At 34.0% G+C, this 12,762-nt stretch overlaps 1 protein-coding gene across 13 annotated transcripts in view; it reads left to right on the top strand.

Moving 5' to 3' along the window:
* The window catches only part of CCDC7 (coiled-coil domain containing 7), a 383,481-nt gene that overhangs the window by 87,882 nt on the left and 282,837 nt on the right, over positions 1–12,762 (top strand). For 12 of the 13 annotated variants that reach the window (XM_077896533.1, XM_077896532.1, XM_077896535.1 and 9 more), the window contains exon 14: positions 828–882. The exons of the other annotated variant lie outside the window; for it this stretch is intronic. In XM_077896533.1, coding sequence (XP_077752659.1) covers positions 828–882 — 55 coding nt within the window. The remainder of the gene's footprint in view (positions 1–827; positions 883–12,762) is intronic. 13 annotated transcript variants of the gene reach the window in all.

The following is a 12,762-nucleotide window of genomic DNA, read 5'->3' on the forward strand; positions in this document are numbered from 1 at the left end:
ACAACACCCAGTACTCATTACAAGTGCACTTGTATATATGTATATACAAACACATCACATCTTCTTTATCCATTCATCAGTCAATGGACACTTGGGCTGTTTCCATAATTTAGCCATTTGTAGATAATGCTGCTACAAACAATGTATCAGTTTGAATTAGTATTTTTGTATTCTTTAGGCAATATCTAGCAGTGAAATTGCTGAATTGTAGCAATTGTTGTATTTTTAACTTTTTGAGGAACCTCCATACTGTTTTCCAGAGTGGCTGCATCAGTTTGCATTTCTACCAATAGCGTAAGAGAATTCCCCTTTCTCCATACCCTTGCCAACACCTGTTGTTTCTTGTGTTGTTGGCAAACCAAGAAACAGACATTTAACTATAGAGAACAAACTGATGGTTACCAGAGGGGAGGTGGGGGGAGGGTTGGGTTAAATAGGTGATAGGAATTAAGGAGTGCACTGTGATGAGCACTGGATGATGTATGGAAGTGTTGAATTACTGTATTATACTCCTGAAACTAATATTACATTGTACATTAACTAACTGGAATTTAAATGAAAACTTAAGATGACCAGAGAGGAAAAAATGATCAATGTACTTTGAGACTCCTTGCTTTATCTCACTCCCATATTTTAATCATACCAATGAAAAATTAGTTTAAGAAATGTTATTCAATTATTTATCATTTATATGGATTTATGATTCTTAAAAATATGAATTTTTTGGAGAAATGTTATTTAAAAATGGTTTAAGTACTATTCAAGAAAGCAAAGTAGTCATGCAATTTAAAATATCATGATGCATTTAAAACCCTTTTTAATAACAGGAAGAAGTCTGTAGTCAAAGAGCTTAAAATAAAAGGAGATTTGACTCAAGTCCAGGTAACACACATTCTCTCTATGGATATAAGTTTAATTTAGTATATGCTGTGATAATTATATGTGTAAACATTAGTATGCATGTGAAATAGGGATGTGTGTCTGTATGCATGTATATTTGTGTGTATGTATGTATTAAAGTTTTTTTTATTAAAGTTATTTCTAAGATACTTCTTTTTTGTTGGTTGACTTTTCTCAGTAAGTTTCAGAAAATAATATGGTAAATACAAACATGTTTACTGTCAAGATTATGAAACTTACCATAGTTTACTCAACAACAGGAAATATCATGGAGGAAAGAACATATTGGGAGTCATAACAGGATCTTACGAAGTTCTGTGACTATGGACAAGTCCCTTTAACTTACTTGAGCTTTATATTTTCTATCACTAAAATGGGCAAAACAGTATCTTTTCTATCTCAGAAAGGTAGAAGAGGTGTAAGAATCAAATAAGAAAAAGCGTTTCAGTAATTGTGAACTATAGAGCCCACTCTTTTTTATGTGATGCAATGAAAGGTAAGTAAACTTTATTTCTTCTTGGCTTTGGAATACTTTTTTTTTTTTTTTTTTTTTTTTGCTATAAGTTTACTTTTTAAAGTAACCACCAGAGCATTATACTACTCATTTCAGTGAGTGGCTGGGGTAAGTATCCCACAAATGTGAACCTGAGTGGTTTAAGGGTCAGGTAACAAATTAGTGAAGAAAATGAAAGTACTACACTTGAGATTTTGAATATAAAATAAAATATTCCACTTTATGGTATTAGTTTTCAATTTCTGCATAACAAGTTACCATAAATTTTTCAGTTTTTAAAACAACTTGTATTGTCTCACAGTTTGAGTGTGTTAGGAGGCTGTGCTGGCTTAGCCATGTCCTGTGCTCACTAAATGCAATCAAGGTGTTGGGCAGACTCTATTCTAGTAACTTATTGTATCCCTTATCCATAGGGATACATTCCAAGGCCCTCAGGAGATCCCTGAAACTGTGGGTAGTTCCAAACCCTGTATATTCTGTGCTTTTTCATATATATATATATATACCGATGATAAAGTTTAATATTTATGATAAATTTAGTAACAAGTTAATACAGTAAGTTACTTTTATTTAAGAATAACAATAATAAAAGAACAATTATAATAATATACTGCAATAAAAGTTATATGAATGTGATTTCTCTGAAAATCTTATTGTACTGTACTCCATCTTCTTATGATGATGTGAGATGATAAATGCATACATAATGAGATAAAGTGAGGTAGGCATTTTGCTGTAGCATTCAGCTACTTACTATTCATCTTCTGACTATTAGTCAACTGCTTTCAGACTGTGGTTGAGCATAGGTAACTGAAATTGCAGAAAGCAAAACCAAGGATGAGGGGAGACTACTGTATTCCATTTTTAGAAGAGGAAACTCAGAGATATTAAGTAACTTGACCAGATTTGAAGAGTTATAAGATGCATTCTGGTTGGATTGGATAGCCCAGGGATCCTCTCTATTTTTTGGTGAGGCTAAAATGACTAACAGCATAAATTCAAATGTGAACTCCCCATTTATTGTTTCTTTTCAAGGATCATCAACTTTTAAAATTTACAGAAAATTCACTTAGTTTTTTCTATGTGCAATGCCAAGAAGTCTTTTTGTTAAAACTACTTACTACTTACCTTTTAAGTATTAAGGATATGAAGTCTTTAATACAAATATAAACTATAATTGCATTCTATATGTACTTGAATAAATTATAGTTGAACATATCATAATATAGAAGGTGCAGACTTGATAAAAAATATTGAATTTTTAAAATCTAAGTTTTCTAAGGAATTTATTTTAAAAAATTGAGATGTAATTGACAAAACATATTAATTTCAAAACTATAGTATGTTAGCACATAGTTGAGGCATAATGTCCCTGACTAATTCCACCAAAATAAATACAATATGAAAGGAGAATTATGATGTAGTAACTGAGAATATGGTGTTAGAAAATGGGAAGTATTTCTATTTAGAAATAAGATGTATAAAGACAAAGACTTGAGGGAACAGAGGCTATTCAGAGGAATTCAAGTGCTTGAATATGATAGGATTTTTGGATTAAGGAGAAGAGTAGTAGTAAGCCTGATAGAGGCCATATATGGATCACATTAATAATTTGTATTTTGAGTAAGAAATGGGGATTTATTGAAGAATATTAAGAGTGATCCATTTGGTATTTTTAATTAAGATTACTCTGCCAGCTTTATGAAAGATAAAATTTTGGGGTAGAGATTGGATTTTGCAGTCAGGAAGAACAGTTAGAGTGTTTTGAAATTAACTCAGTGATAAATTAGTTAATTTTAAGTTATATGAATTTATTAAGATGGAATTGTAAACAGTATTTCTTATAATCTAAATTTTAGTATTGTCAAATGGGAAGATTTAATTTTATAAAAATATTGATCCTTTCTAATTAATATAACAAATGTAATGCATTTCTAGTCAGAATTTAAGAAGGACTTTTTAAAATAAGTGAGACGTAATTTGAAGATTATATAGAACTTGACTGTAAAAGCATTTAGGAGCCTTTTTTTTTAATGGTAGTTCTTTTACCACTTTTCCAATTCCTTTTGAGATTATTGGTGGTGCATCTACTTTGGTAATTTATATTTTAATATAGATTCATCCATTTTTAATGGGTTTTCAAAGACATTGGTTAGAATTTTACATTATGCTATCTTAGGATTCCTTTTATTTTCTTTTTTCTATATCTCTTATTCCATTTATTTTTCATTTATAAAAGTTTTTATTTTTTGTTGCTTTCCTTTCAATCAGGTTTGTCAGGGGATTATATATTGCTGGTGCTTTCAACTAACTGATTTTAGGTTTTATTTAATGGTTCTATTTTACTTTTTGCTGTTACTGTTTTCTACTTTAATCTTTATTAATTTATTCTCCCTCTTTTTCTTCATTTTTAATTCCTTTTCAGATCTGCCTTAGTTGTTATATGTAATTTATTTACTTTTGTGTTTGTTTAATAACAATAAACACTATCCAAGCTATACATTTTTCATCAAATATTGAATTTTATAGGTGTTACAAGTTTTTTTTTTGGTTGTTGTTTCAAAAACGTGTTTTTAGTTTACCTTTTCATTTTCGGTTTACCTTTTTCTGGAATTAACATCAGAAAATAAGACCAAAAAATCTATACTATCTGGGAGCTTTAAAGGTTTTCTTTGTGGTCAAATGTAGATTTTTGTTTCAGCTTTCTATTATTTTATAACTAGCTGCACCAACATTTAGAGGATTAGCACATCAATAATTATTTCTCTTTGATTTTGGGGTTGGCTGGGTCCAGTGGGATGATTCCTCTGTTCTGTGTTGTATCAGCTGGGTCACTGATGTGCATCATTCAGCTGTGGAACATTCAAGATGGCTTCCTCAGATGTCTGGTGGTTGGTGGAATGGCTAGGGACTGAATCTTTCTCATGGCATTACTCATCATTTAGCAGTCAAGCCCAAGCATCCTTCCAATGGCAGCTGGAATCTAAGAGGTCAAACAAAAGTAGGAGCTGCCAGACCTCTTATGATCTGAGCTCAGGAGCCTGAGAACATAATTTCCATGACATTTTATTGGTTAGGGGCTAGCCCAGACTCAAAAGAAGGAAAATAGTCAGTCTTGATGAGAGAAGTAGAATATATACATGAAGTAGGACAAATTATAGAATGTCATTTTTGGAAATAGTCTGTGATAATCTTTCCTCTAGTCATATGTTAATATTTCTTCCACAGGCAAAATGTACTCACACCTTCCTTCTAAAATTTCATTACATTTTAGTTTTATCTAAAGTCTAGGATCTTTTCATCTGTACCAAGTCTAGATACGGCACCAGATCTGAATGTGGGGTCTTGGCACAGCTCTTCTTGGTCTGGAGATCTGTTATCTAAAGTGGCAAGTTATCCCTACCCCATCCCTCCAACACATACTTAACACATAGTATTGAGAAAAGGATAGGATGATTGCAATAGACTCTATTATTCAAATAGGGGGAAAACAGAAGGCACATAATTGAGAGCAGTCCTGAAATCCAACTAGACACACGGTACCAGTTCTGAGTTTCAGGGTGGGGTATGGGGTATGTACTTTGAGGTCTAGTTTTGCTCCCTGGGAATGATTTCCTAATCCAAAATTAAGTAATTCTTATTTTGCAGTGGTATATAGATTCTACTCTCTGAATCATCAATTTCTTTTCCATAAGAATGGCCCACATTTGCCGCTGAATAGCTCACTCAGCCTGCTTCCTGCTCCTCTATTATTCGGGACCTTGAGCTGTCTTTTCGTTTTGAAATGTCTCTGTTCTTTTTAGTCTAACATGGTGGTGTTTCTCCTAAAACATTGTTTTCTGTATGTTACTGTGATTCATTCTTTTACCTTAAAGCTATGTCCATAATTCTTTCTGAGATAGACTTATTTTTACTTACAGTATGTCAGGCTTCTACAGGACAATACCTTCAAGATTATTCAACTTCTTTTGTATGATTAGGAGGATCCACAAAGTATATTTAAGTCTTTCTGAGGTCTAAATAGAGAGTCTTATAGTCACATTCTTGATCTGACTTTGACTCTGAAGCTACATTTCAGTGTAGTACTATGACTTTGATCTTTGCCTTAAAGTAATTTCTTACTTTGAGAACTTCTTTTGTGGGCTGGAGTTACTGTCGTGAATCTCCTGATGTTTTCTAATTTCTGCTTTAAAATTGAACCATTCTTTCTTTAGTTTATTTCTCTTGCAATAACTTTATTGCATTTCAGTAGTATAAGCCAAATAGTATTTTTAGCATTTGGGCTGGTAATTTCCTTAGCCAGATCCACAGGTTTGTTAGGTATGTTTTTAACCCTGCAAGTTACTTTAGGCCTAAGCTTTTTTTTTTTTTTTTTTTTTTTGAATTGTTCTATAACTATATAACAGAGTCCTTACCCTGGTTTTTCAGCTCCTTATATGAGTTTTCCAGACTGGCAAGAGCAAAACCCATAAAACTTATTAGAGATGTGGAGTTGAAAGTCTTGGTAGTTTTTCCATCACATTCTTTAAGGAAGTCATAAGGTAGCCAATGTTCACAAGGAAGAGTGGCATACAGTGGGAGAAATTGTTCATGGTCAATTATGGAAATAATCCAACACGGTATTCCATTCTTGTAAATGTTCTGACATAAAATAATACATATTTTCTATTGCTAAGAATACTAGTTAAGTTTTCCTAAATAACAAAGTACTCTAAAACTTGGTGATTTAAAACAGCAGATATTCATTATTTCTCTTAGTGACTGGTTAAGTGTTCTTTCTTGGAAGGCTTGTCTTGGGTTGGATGATCTTAGGTAGCTTTATTCATGTATATGAAGTCTCAGCTGGAACATCTGTGACAGATGGAACTTCTTTCTAGTCTCTAAGCCTCGAGGAGGCCAGCCCTGGATAGTTTACAGAAGGATTGATTCCCAGTAGCAAGAGCAAACAAAGCTAGAAACAAAGCTGGAAAACTTACTGAGGCCTCATAAGCTCAGACCTCAGATACTGCCATATGCATAGTCTCCTATTGGCCAAAGCAAGTCACAGGCCAGCCTAATTTTAAAGAGGAGGAAATGGACTCCACATTTGAGGGGAGCTACCATAAAGAATTTATGGCCATTGTCGTCTACCATAAATGGAGTACATATTTTCTTTCCCTTTCTCTCCTTTACTTTTCTCTATCTAAAATTCAATCAAATCTAGATTTGTTTTATTTAACTCTCTTAAATAGGCTAAGCTACTATATAAAGAGACCCATACAATTCAACAGTTAAACATGACAGAATGTGATTTTTCTCTAATGGAAAATTTGGGTAGAGGGTTTCAGGTAGCATAGTAGTTTGATGCCATTTGGGAACAAGTCTTCTTACTTCTTACCTCTATTTTTCACTGAAGTATAGAAATTTTACCAGATCTTAATTTTTTTATTTAATCAACTAAGTTTTATTTTCCTACCTATTTCATTATTATTTATCTTTCTTTTTTTCTTTTACCCTTATGAAACTAATATTCAAATATTATGATTCCTAGATCTATTTTTTAAATTTTCTGTATTTTTCGTCTTGGTGTCTATTTGTGTATTTGTTCTGTGCTTTGAACTATTTTATTTACTTGACAGTAGTTCTAAATATATTCTCAAAATTAGTCTTTCTCATGTTCACTTCCTCTTGACTTTTCAAAATTGTTTTTATTTTAATTCTAATATAATTATCATACAGTCTTATATTAATTTCAGGTGTACAATATAGTGATTCAACAATTCTATACATTATTCAATGCTCATCATGATAAGTAAACTCCTTAAAACCCCATCACCTATTTCACCCATGCCCTCACTCACCTCCTCATTCATACCCATCTGTTTGTTCTCTATAGTTAAAAGTCTCTTTCTTGGTTTGCCTCTCTCTCACTCTCTCTTTTCACCTTTGTTCATCTGTTTTGTTTCTTAAATTCTACATACAAGTGAAATCATACAGTATTTGTCATTCTCTGAGTTATTATGCTTAGCATTATACTCTCTAGCTTCATCCATGTTTTTGGAAATGGAAAGATTCTGTTCTTTTCTTATGGCTGAATAATATTCCTGTGGTGTGTGTGTGTGTGTGTGTGTGTGTGTGTATGTGTGTGTATCTTGTATGCTCATTCATCTATTGATGGACACTTGAATGCTTCAGTGATTAAGTTTCTATAAATAATGCTGAAATAAACATAGAGGTTCATGGAGCCCTTTGAGTTAGTGTTTTTAAAATTTTCAGGTAAATACCTGGTAGTGGGGTTACTCGTCCTAGGGTAGTTTTGTTTCTAACTTTATGAGGAATCTCCATACTGTTTTCCACAGGGGCTGTAGATTGCATTCCCACCAACACTGTACCAGTGTTCCTTTTTCTCCCCATTCTCACCAATACCTGTTGTTTCTTGTGTTTTTGATTTTGGTCATTCTGAGAGGTGTGAGGGTAATATCTCAGTGTAGTTTTGATTTGTATTTCCCTGATGATGAGTGATGTTAAGCATCTTTTCATGTTTCTGTTGGCCATCTTGATGTCTTCTTTGGAGAAATGTCTGTTCATATTTTCTCCCCATTTTTAAATTGGATTATTTGTTTTCTAGGTATTGATTTGTATGAAGTCCCTATTTATTTTGAATACTAGCCTTTTATTGGATATATCACTTGCAAATATCTTCTCCTATCCTATAGTTTGCCTTTTAGTTTTATTAATTATTTCCCTCACTGTGCAGAAACTTTTTGATGTAGTCCTGACAGTTTATTATTTGCTTTTATTTCCCTTGCCTCGGGAGATACATCTACAAACATTTTGCTGTGGCTAATGTCAGAGAAATTAAAGCCTGTGATCTCTTTAGGATTTTTATGGTCTCAGGTCCTACATTTAGGGCTTTAATCCATTTTGAGTTTATTTTTGTGTATGCTGTGAGAAAGTGGTCTAATTTCATTCTTTTGCATGTTGCTGCCAGTTTTTCCAACACCATTTGTTGGAGAGAATATCTTTCCTATTGCATATTGTTTCCTCCTTTGTCAAAGAATAATTGATTGTGTAAGCATGGGGCCTATTTCTGTGTTTTCCATTCTGTTCCACTGAGCTGCGTGTCTATTTTTGTGCCAATACCATACTGTTTTGATTACTATGGCTTTGTAATAGAATTTGAAGTCTGGGATTGTGATACCTCCAGCTTTGCTCTTCAATTTCAAGATTGTTTTGCCTTTTGAGGTCTTTTGTGGTTCCATACAGATTTTAGGGTTGTTCCAGTTCTGTGATAAATACTATTGGTATTTTGATAGGGATTGCCCTAAGTCTGTAGAATACTTTGGGTAGTATAGACATGTTCACAATATTTATTTTTCCAATCTATAAACATGGAATGTCTTTCCATTTCTGTGAGTCATCGTCAATGTCTTTCATCAATGTTTTCTACTCTTCAGAGTACAGGTCTTTCACCTCTTTGGTTAAATTTATTCCTAGGTATCTTATGTTTTTGGTGTAATTGTGAATGGGATTTTCTCAATTTCTCTTTCTACTGCTTCATTATTAGTGTATAGAAATTCTACAGAATTTTGTACATTTTGTATCCTACAATTTTACTAAATTCAGTTATTAGTTCTAGTATTTTTTGTGGGGTTTTTTGAATTTTCTGTATGTCATCTGCAAATAGTGAAAATTTATTCTTCTTTACCAATTTTGATGCCTTTTATTTCTTTTTGTTATCTGATTGCTTTAGCTAGGATTTCTAGTACAATGTTGAATAAAAGTGATGAGAGTGGATATTCTTATCTTGTTCTTGACCTTAGGGAAAAAGCTCTCAGTTATTCATTGTTCAGTATGATGTTGGCTGTAGGTTTTTCATATAAGGCCTTAATTATATAATTATATTGAGGCATGTTCCCATTAAACTGCTTTGTTGAGGTTTTTTTTTTAAATCACAAGGATGTTATACTTTGTCAAATGCTTTTTCTGCATTTATTGAAATGATCATATGGTTTTTATCATATCTCTTATTGATGTCATGCATTAAGCAAATATTGCATCAACTGCACTGCAGGAATAAATCCCACTTGATTGTGGTGAATGATGTTTCTAACAAACTATTGGATTTGGTTTGCTAGTATTTTGTTGAGTTTTGCTTTTGTGTTCATCAGAGATATTGGGTGATAGTTCTCTTTTTTGTGATGTCTTTATCTGGTTTTGGTATCAGGGTAATGCTTGCCTCATAGAATGAATTTGTTAAAAAACCAGATGACAGCCTTATAGGATTTCCCTTCTATGTAACAGTCTTTTCTCTTGCTTAAAAAAAAATTTCTCTTTATCACTACCTTTTGATTAGCATGTGTCTTAGTGTGGACCTCCTCGGGTTGATTTTGTTGGGGGATATCTGTGCCTCTGGATCTGGATATCTAATTCTTTACCAGATTAGGGATGTTTTCAGCTATTATTTCTTCAAACAAATTTTCTGCCCCATTTTTGTCTCCTTCTGAGATCTCTGTACTGTAAATATTATGCTTGATGAAGTCACTAAGTTTCTTAAGTCTGTTCTTATTTTGCATATTTTTTTCTCTCACTTACTTTGCTTTATTGGTTTCCATTATTCTGTCTTCCAGGTCATTGATTTGTTCCTCTGATTCCTCTAGCCTGCTATTTATTCTATCATGTGTATTTTTAATTTTAGTTATCATATTCTTGTTCTCTTATTGTTTTCTTATTTTCTTTGTTATGGGTCTCACTGATGTCTTTTTTTTTTTAAAGTTTTTTTTTTATTTATTTATGATAGTCACAGAGAGAGAGAGAGAAGCAGAGACATAGGCAGAGGGAGAAGCAGGCTCCATGCACTGGGAGCCTGATGTGGGATTCGATCTTGGGTCTCCAGGATCACGCCCTGAGCCAAAGGCAGGCGCCAAACCGCTGCGCCACCCAGGGATCCCCTCTCACTGATGTCTTATACTCTTTTCTCAAGCCCACGGAGTATCATTATAATCATTGCTTTAAGTCCTCTATTAAACATAACACATCTGTTTCACTTAGGTCTCTTGTGGTGATTTTATCCTGTTCTTTAATCTAGGACATATTCCTCAATGTCCTCGCTTTGCCTAACTGTTTCTCTGTGTTAGGATAGTCAGTTCCATCTCTTACTCTTGAAAGTAATGGGTGGGCTAACTTTTAACAAGGGCTGTAGCTGTCATCTTCCTACAGAGATGTGCAATTTAACAATATGCCCTTGTCCTCTGCAGGAAGTCAGTAGACATAACGTTGGCATGGTTTGTGCTGGTTTTCTAGGGAGGAGACCCCCAGTTTTAGGACTGAGGCAGCCTCCACTGGATGGAGGAGGGCAAACAGTGTAGGGAGGTTAGGTAGTGAATGCCAGTGCCTGGCTGGTTCCCACTTGTGGCTATGTGATTATGCTGTGGGATAGGGAAGGAAATGGCACCTACCAGCAAATTTTCCCTGGAGAAGTTTCTCAGTGAAGTCTGAGGTTACTAACTAACTTTCCCTCCTGTATGCTCTAGGTATTTTTGAAACTGCTGCTTTTAAGCTGTATCTTCTTGGCAGTTTGTTGTGCTTTCTCTTTAAGGCTGGGGACTTAGCTTCCTAATGCCCTCCAGATTTTCCCAGAGTGGAGCCACTGATTCTTGAAAGTTCTAGGGTTTAAGTCCTGCTGGTTGTAAGAACTTGTGAAATCCGGCTTCTCTGATATTCAAAGCCAAGTGCTATGGGGGATTCATCTTTCCTGTTCAGGGTCTCCATTGTGATATTGTTTCTCAGCCCTCTCTGTACCCACAGACCTCTTTATCTCATGGATAGCCCACTATCCATTTAGGTCCCTACAGCATCTCCACCCTTCCTACTCTCTTCAATGTATCCTTTTCTCCACGTTTAGTTGTGGAGTTTGTTCTGCCAGTCTTTGGGTCTTTTTTTCTGGGTTATTTGTACTGATGCATTATCTAGTTATACCTGTGGGGTGAGGTGAGTTCAGAATCCTACTCTGCCATCTTCCCAGGAAGCTCAATAGTGTCTTGTCTTTCAACATTTTAAGTTCAAAATCATGTTTTTTAAAAAATTATCCCAAGAGATCTTAGTTTATGGCTATAATTGCATCCACCAGAGCTCTCTGAATTCTAATGTTTTTTTTTGTAGTTATTTTCTGTGTGTCCCTTTAGGTCTGTCTTACTGAGGATGCCTCCTTGGACTACTCAACTTGGTCTTCCTATTTGAAGTTACTTAGTTCCAATAGATGACTTATTATATTTCTGTGCCTGTTTATGAATGTGACTTTCCTTAGCACATCATAGTCCTATATAGAGATCTCTTGAACAGTAACTAAAAGATTTGCTTTTGTCCTCATTATTATCAATTTCTGTTTTTATGGATGCTGTGTCCTCTCAAATTTCAAAGAGAATAAAAAATATAGATTTAAAACTTCTATTTCTTAAATAATACTTTCAGAAGAGAAACATATACACTTTGAAGATGGTTTTCCATTTTCGCTTTGAGTTCATATTTTTCTGATGAGAAGTAATCATTGAAATCATTTCTATCTGTGTAATTTGGCATTCTCTTTGTCTACTTTTAAGATTTTCCTTTTTTTTAACTTGGTTTTCAACATTTCACTCTGATGTGTGTGGGCCTGATTATATCATAATATATATACATATATATTATATAAGTTGATATATATAATCAGTTTAGGGTTTGCTGAACATCTTGAGTATGAGGATTTCACCAATTTTGAGAAATTTTCAGCTATTTTTTCAACTACTTTTTCTATCACTTTCTTTCTCTCTTTTCCTTATGGGAATGTGATTACATGTTAGATATATGATAGTATCGCAAATATTCCTCAGTCCCTCCTCATTTCTAAAATCATTCTTTTCTTGTCTTTAGATAGGTATTTTCTTTTTTTTTTTTTAAGATTTTATTTATTCATGAGAGACACAGAGACAGGCAGAGACACAGGCAGAGGGAGAAGCAGGCTCCACGCAGGGAGCCTGATGTGGGACTTGATCCAGGGACTCCAGGATCACGCCCTGAGTCAAAGGCAGATGTTCAACCACTGAGCCACTCAGGCATCCCTAGATAGGTATTTTCTACTGATGTATCTTCAAATGGTCTCTTTCTGCTATCTTATCCAATTTGCTAGGCGAGAAGCCAGGAGACAAGAATCTTACATGGAACTCCTTTCTTCTTCCAAGAATCACCTTCTCTCAAGAATCTACTTATTCTTGGTTGCTTTCCAGTGTTGATATTTGTATTTTGTTCAGGGTTTGTAGTTTTTATGTGTGGCAGGGTCTGTCCAATAGGAACTTGCTTTGCTATACCAGAAACAGAGCTGGGGATTTTAGATA

The sequence above is a fragment of the Canis aureus genome, chromosome 5, assembly GCF_053574225.1.
Source record: "Canis aureus isolate CA01 chromosome 5, VMU_Caureus_v.1.0, whole genome shotgun sequence".
In the NCBI taxonomy this organism is placed as follows: domain Eukaryota; kingdom Metazoa; phylum Chordata; class Mammalia; order Carnivora; family Canidae; genus Canis; species Canis aureus.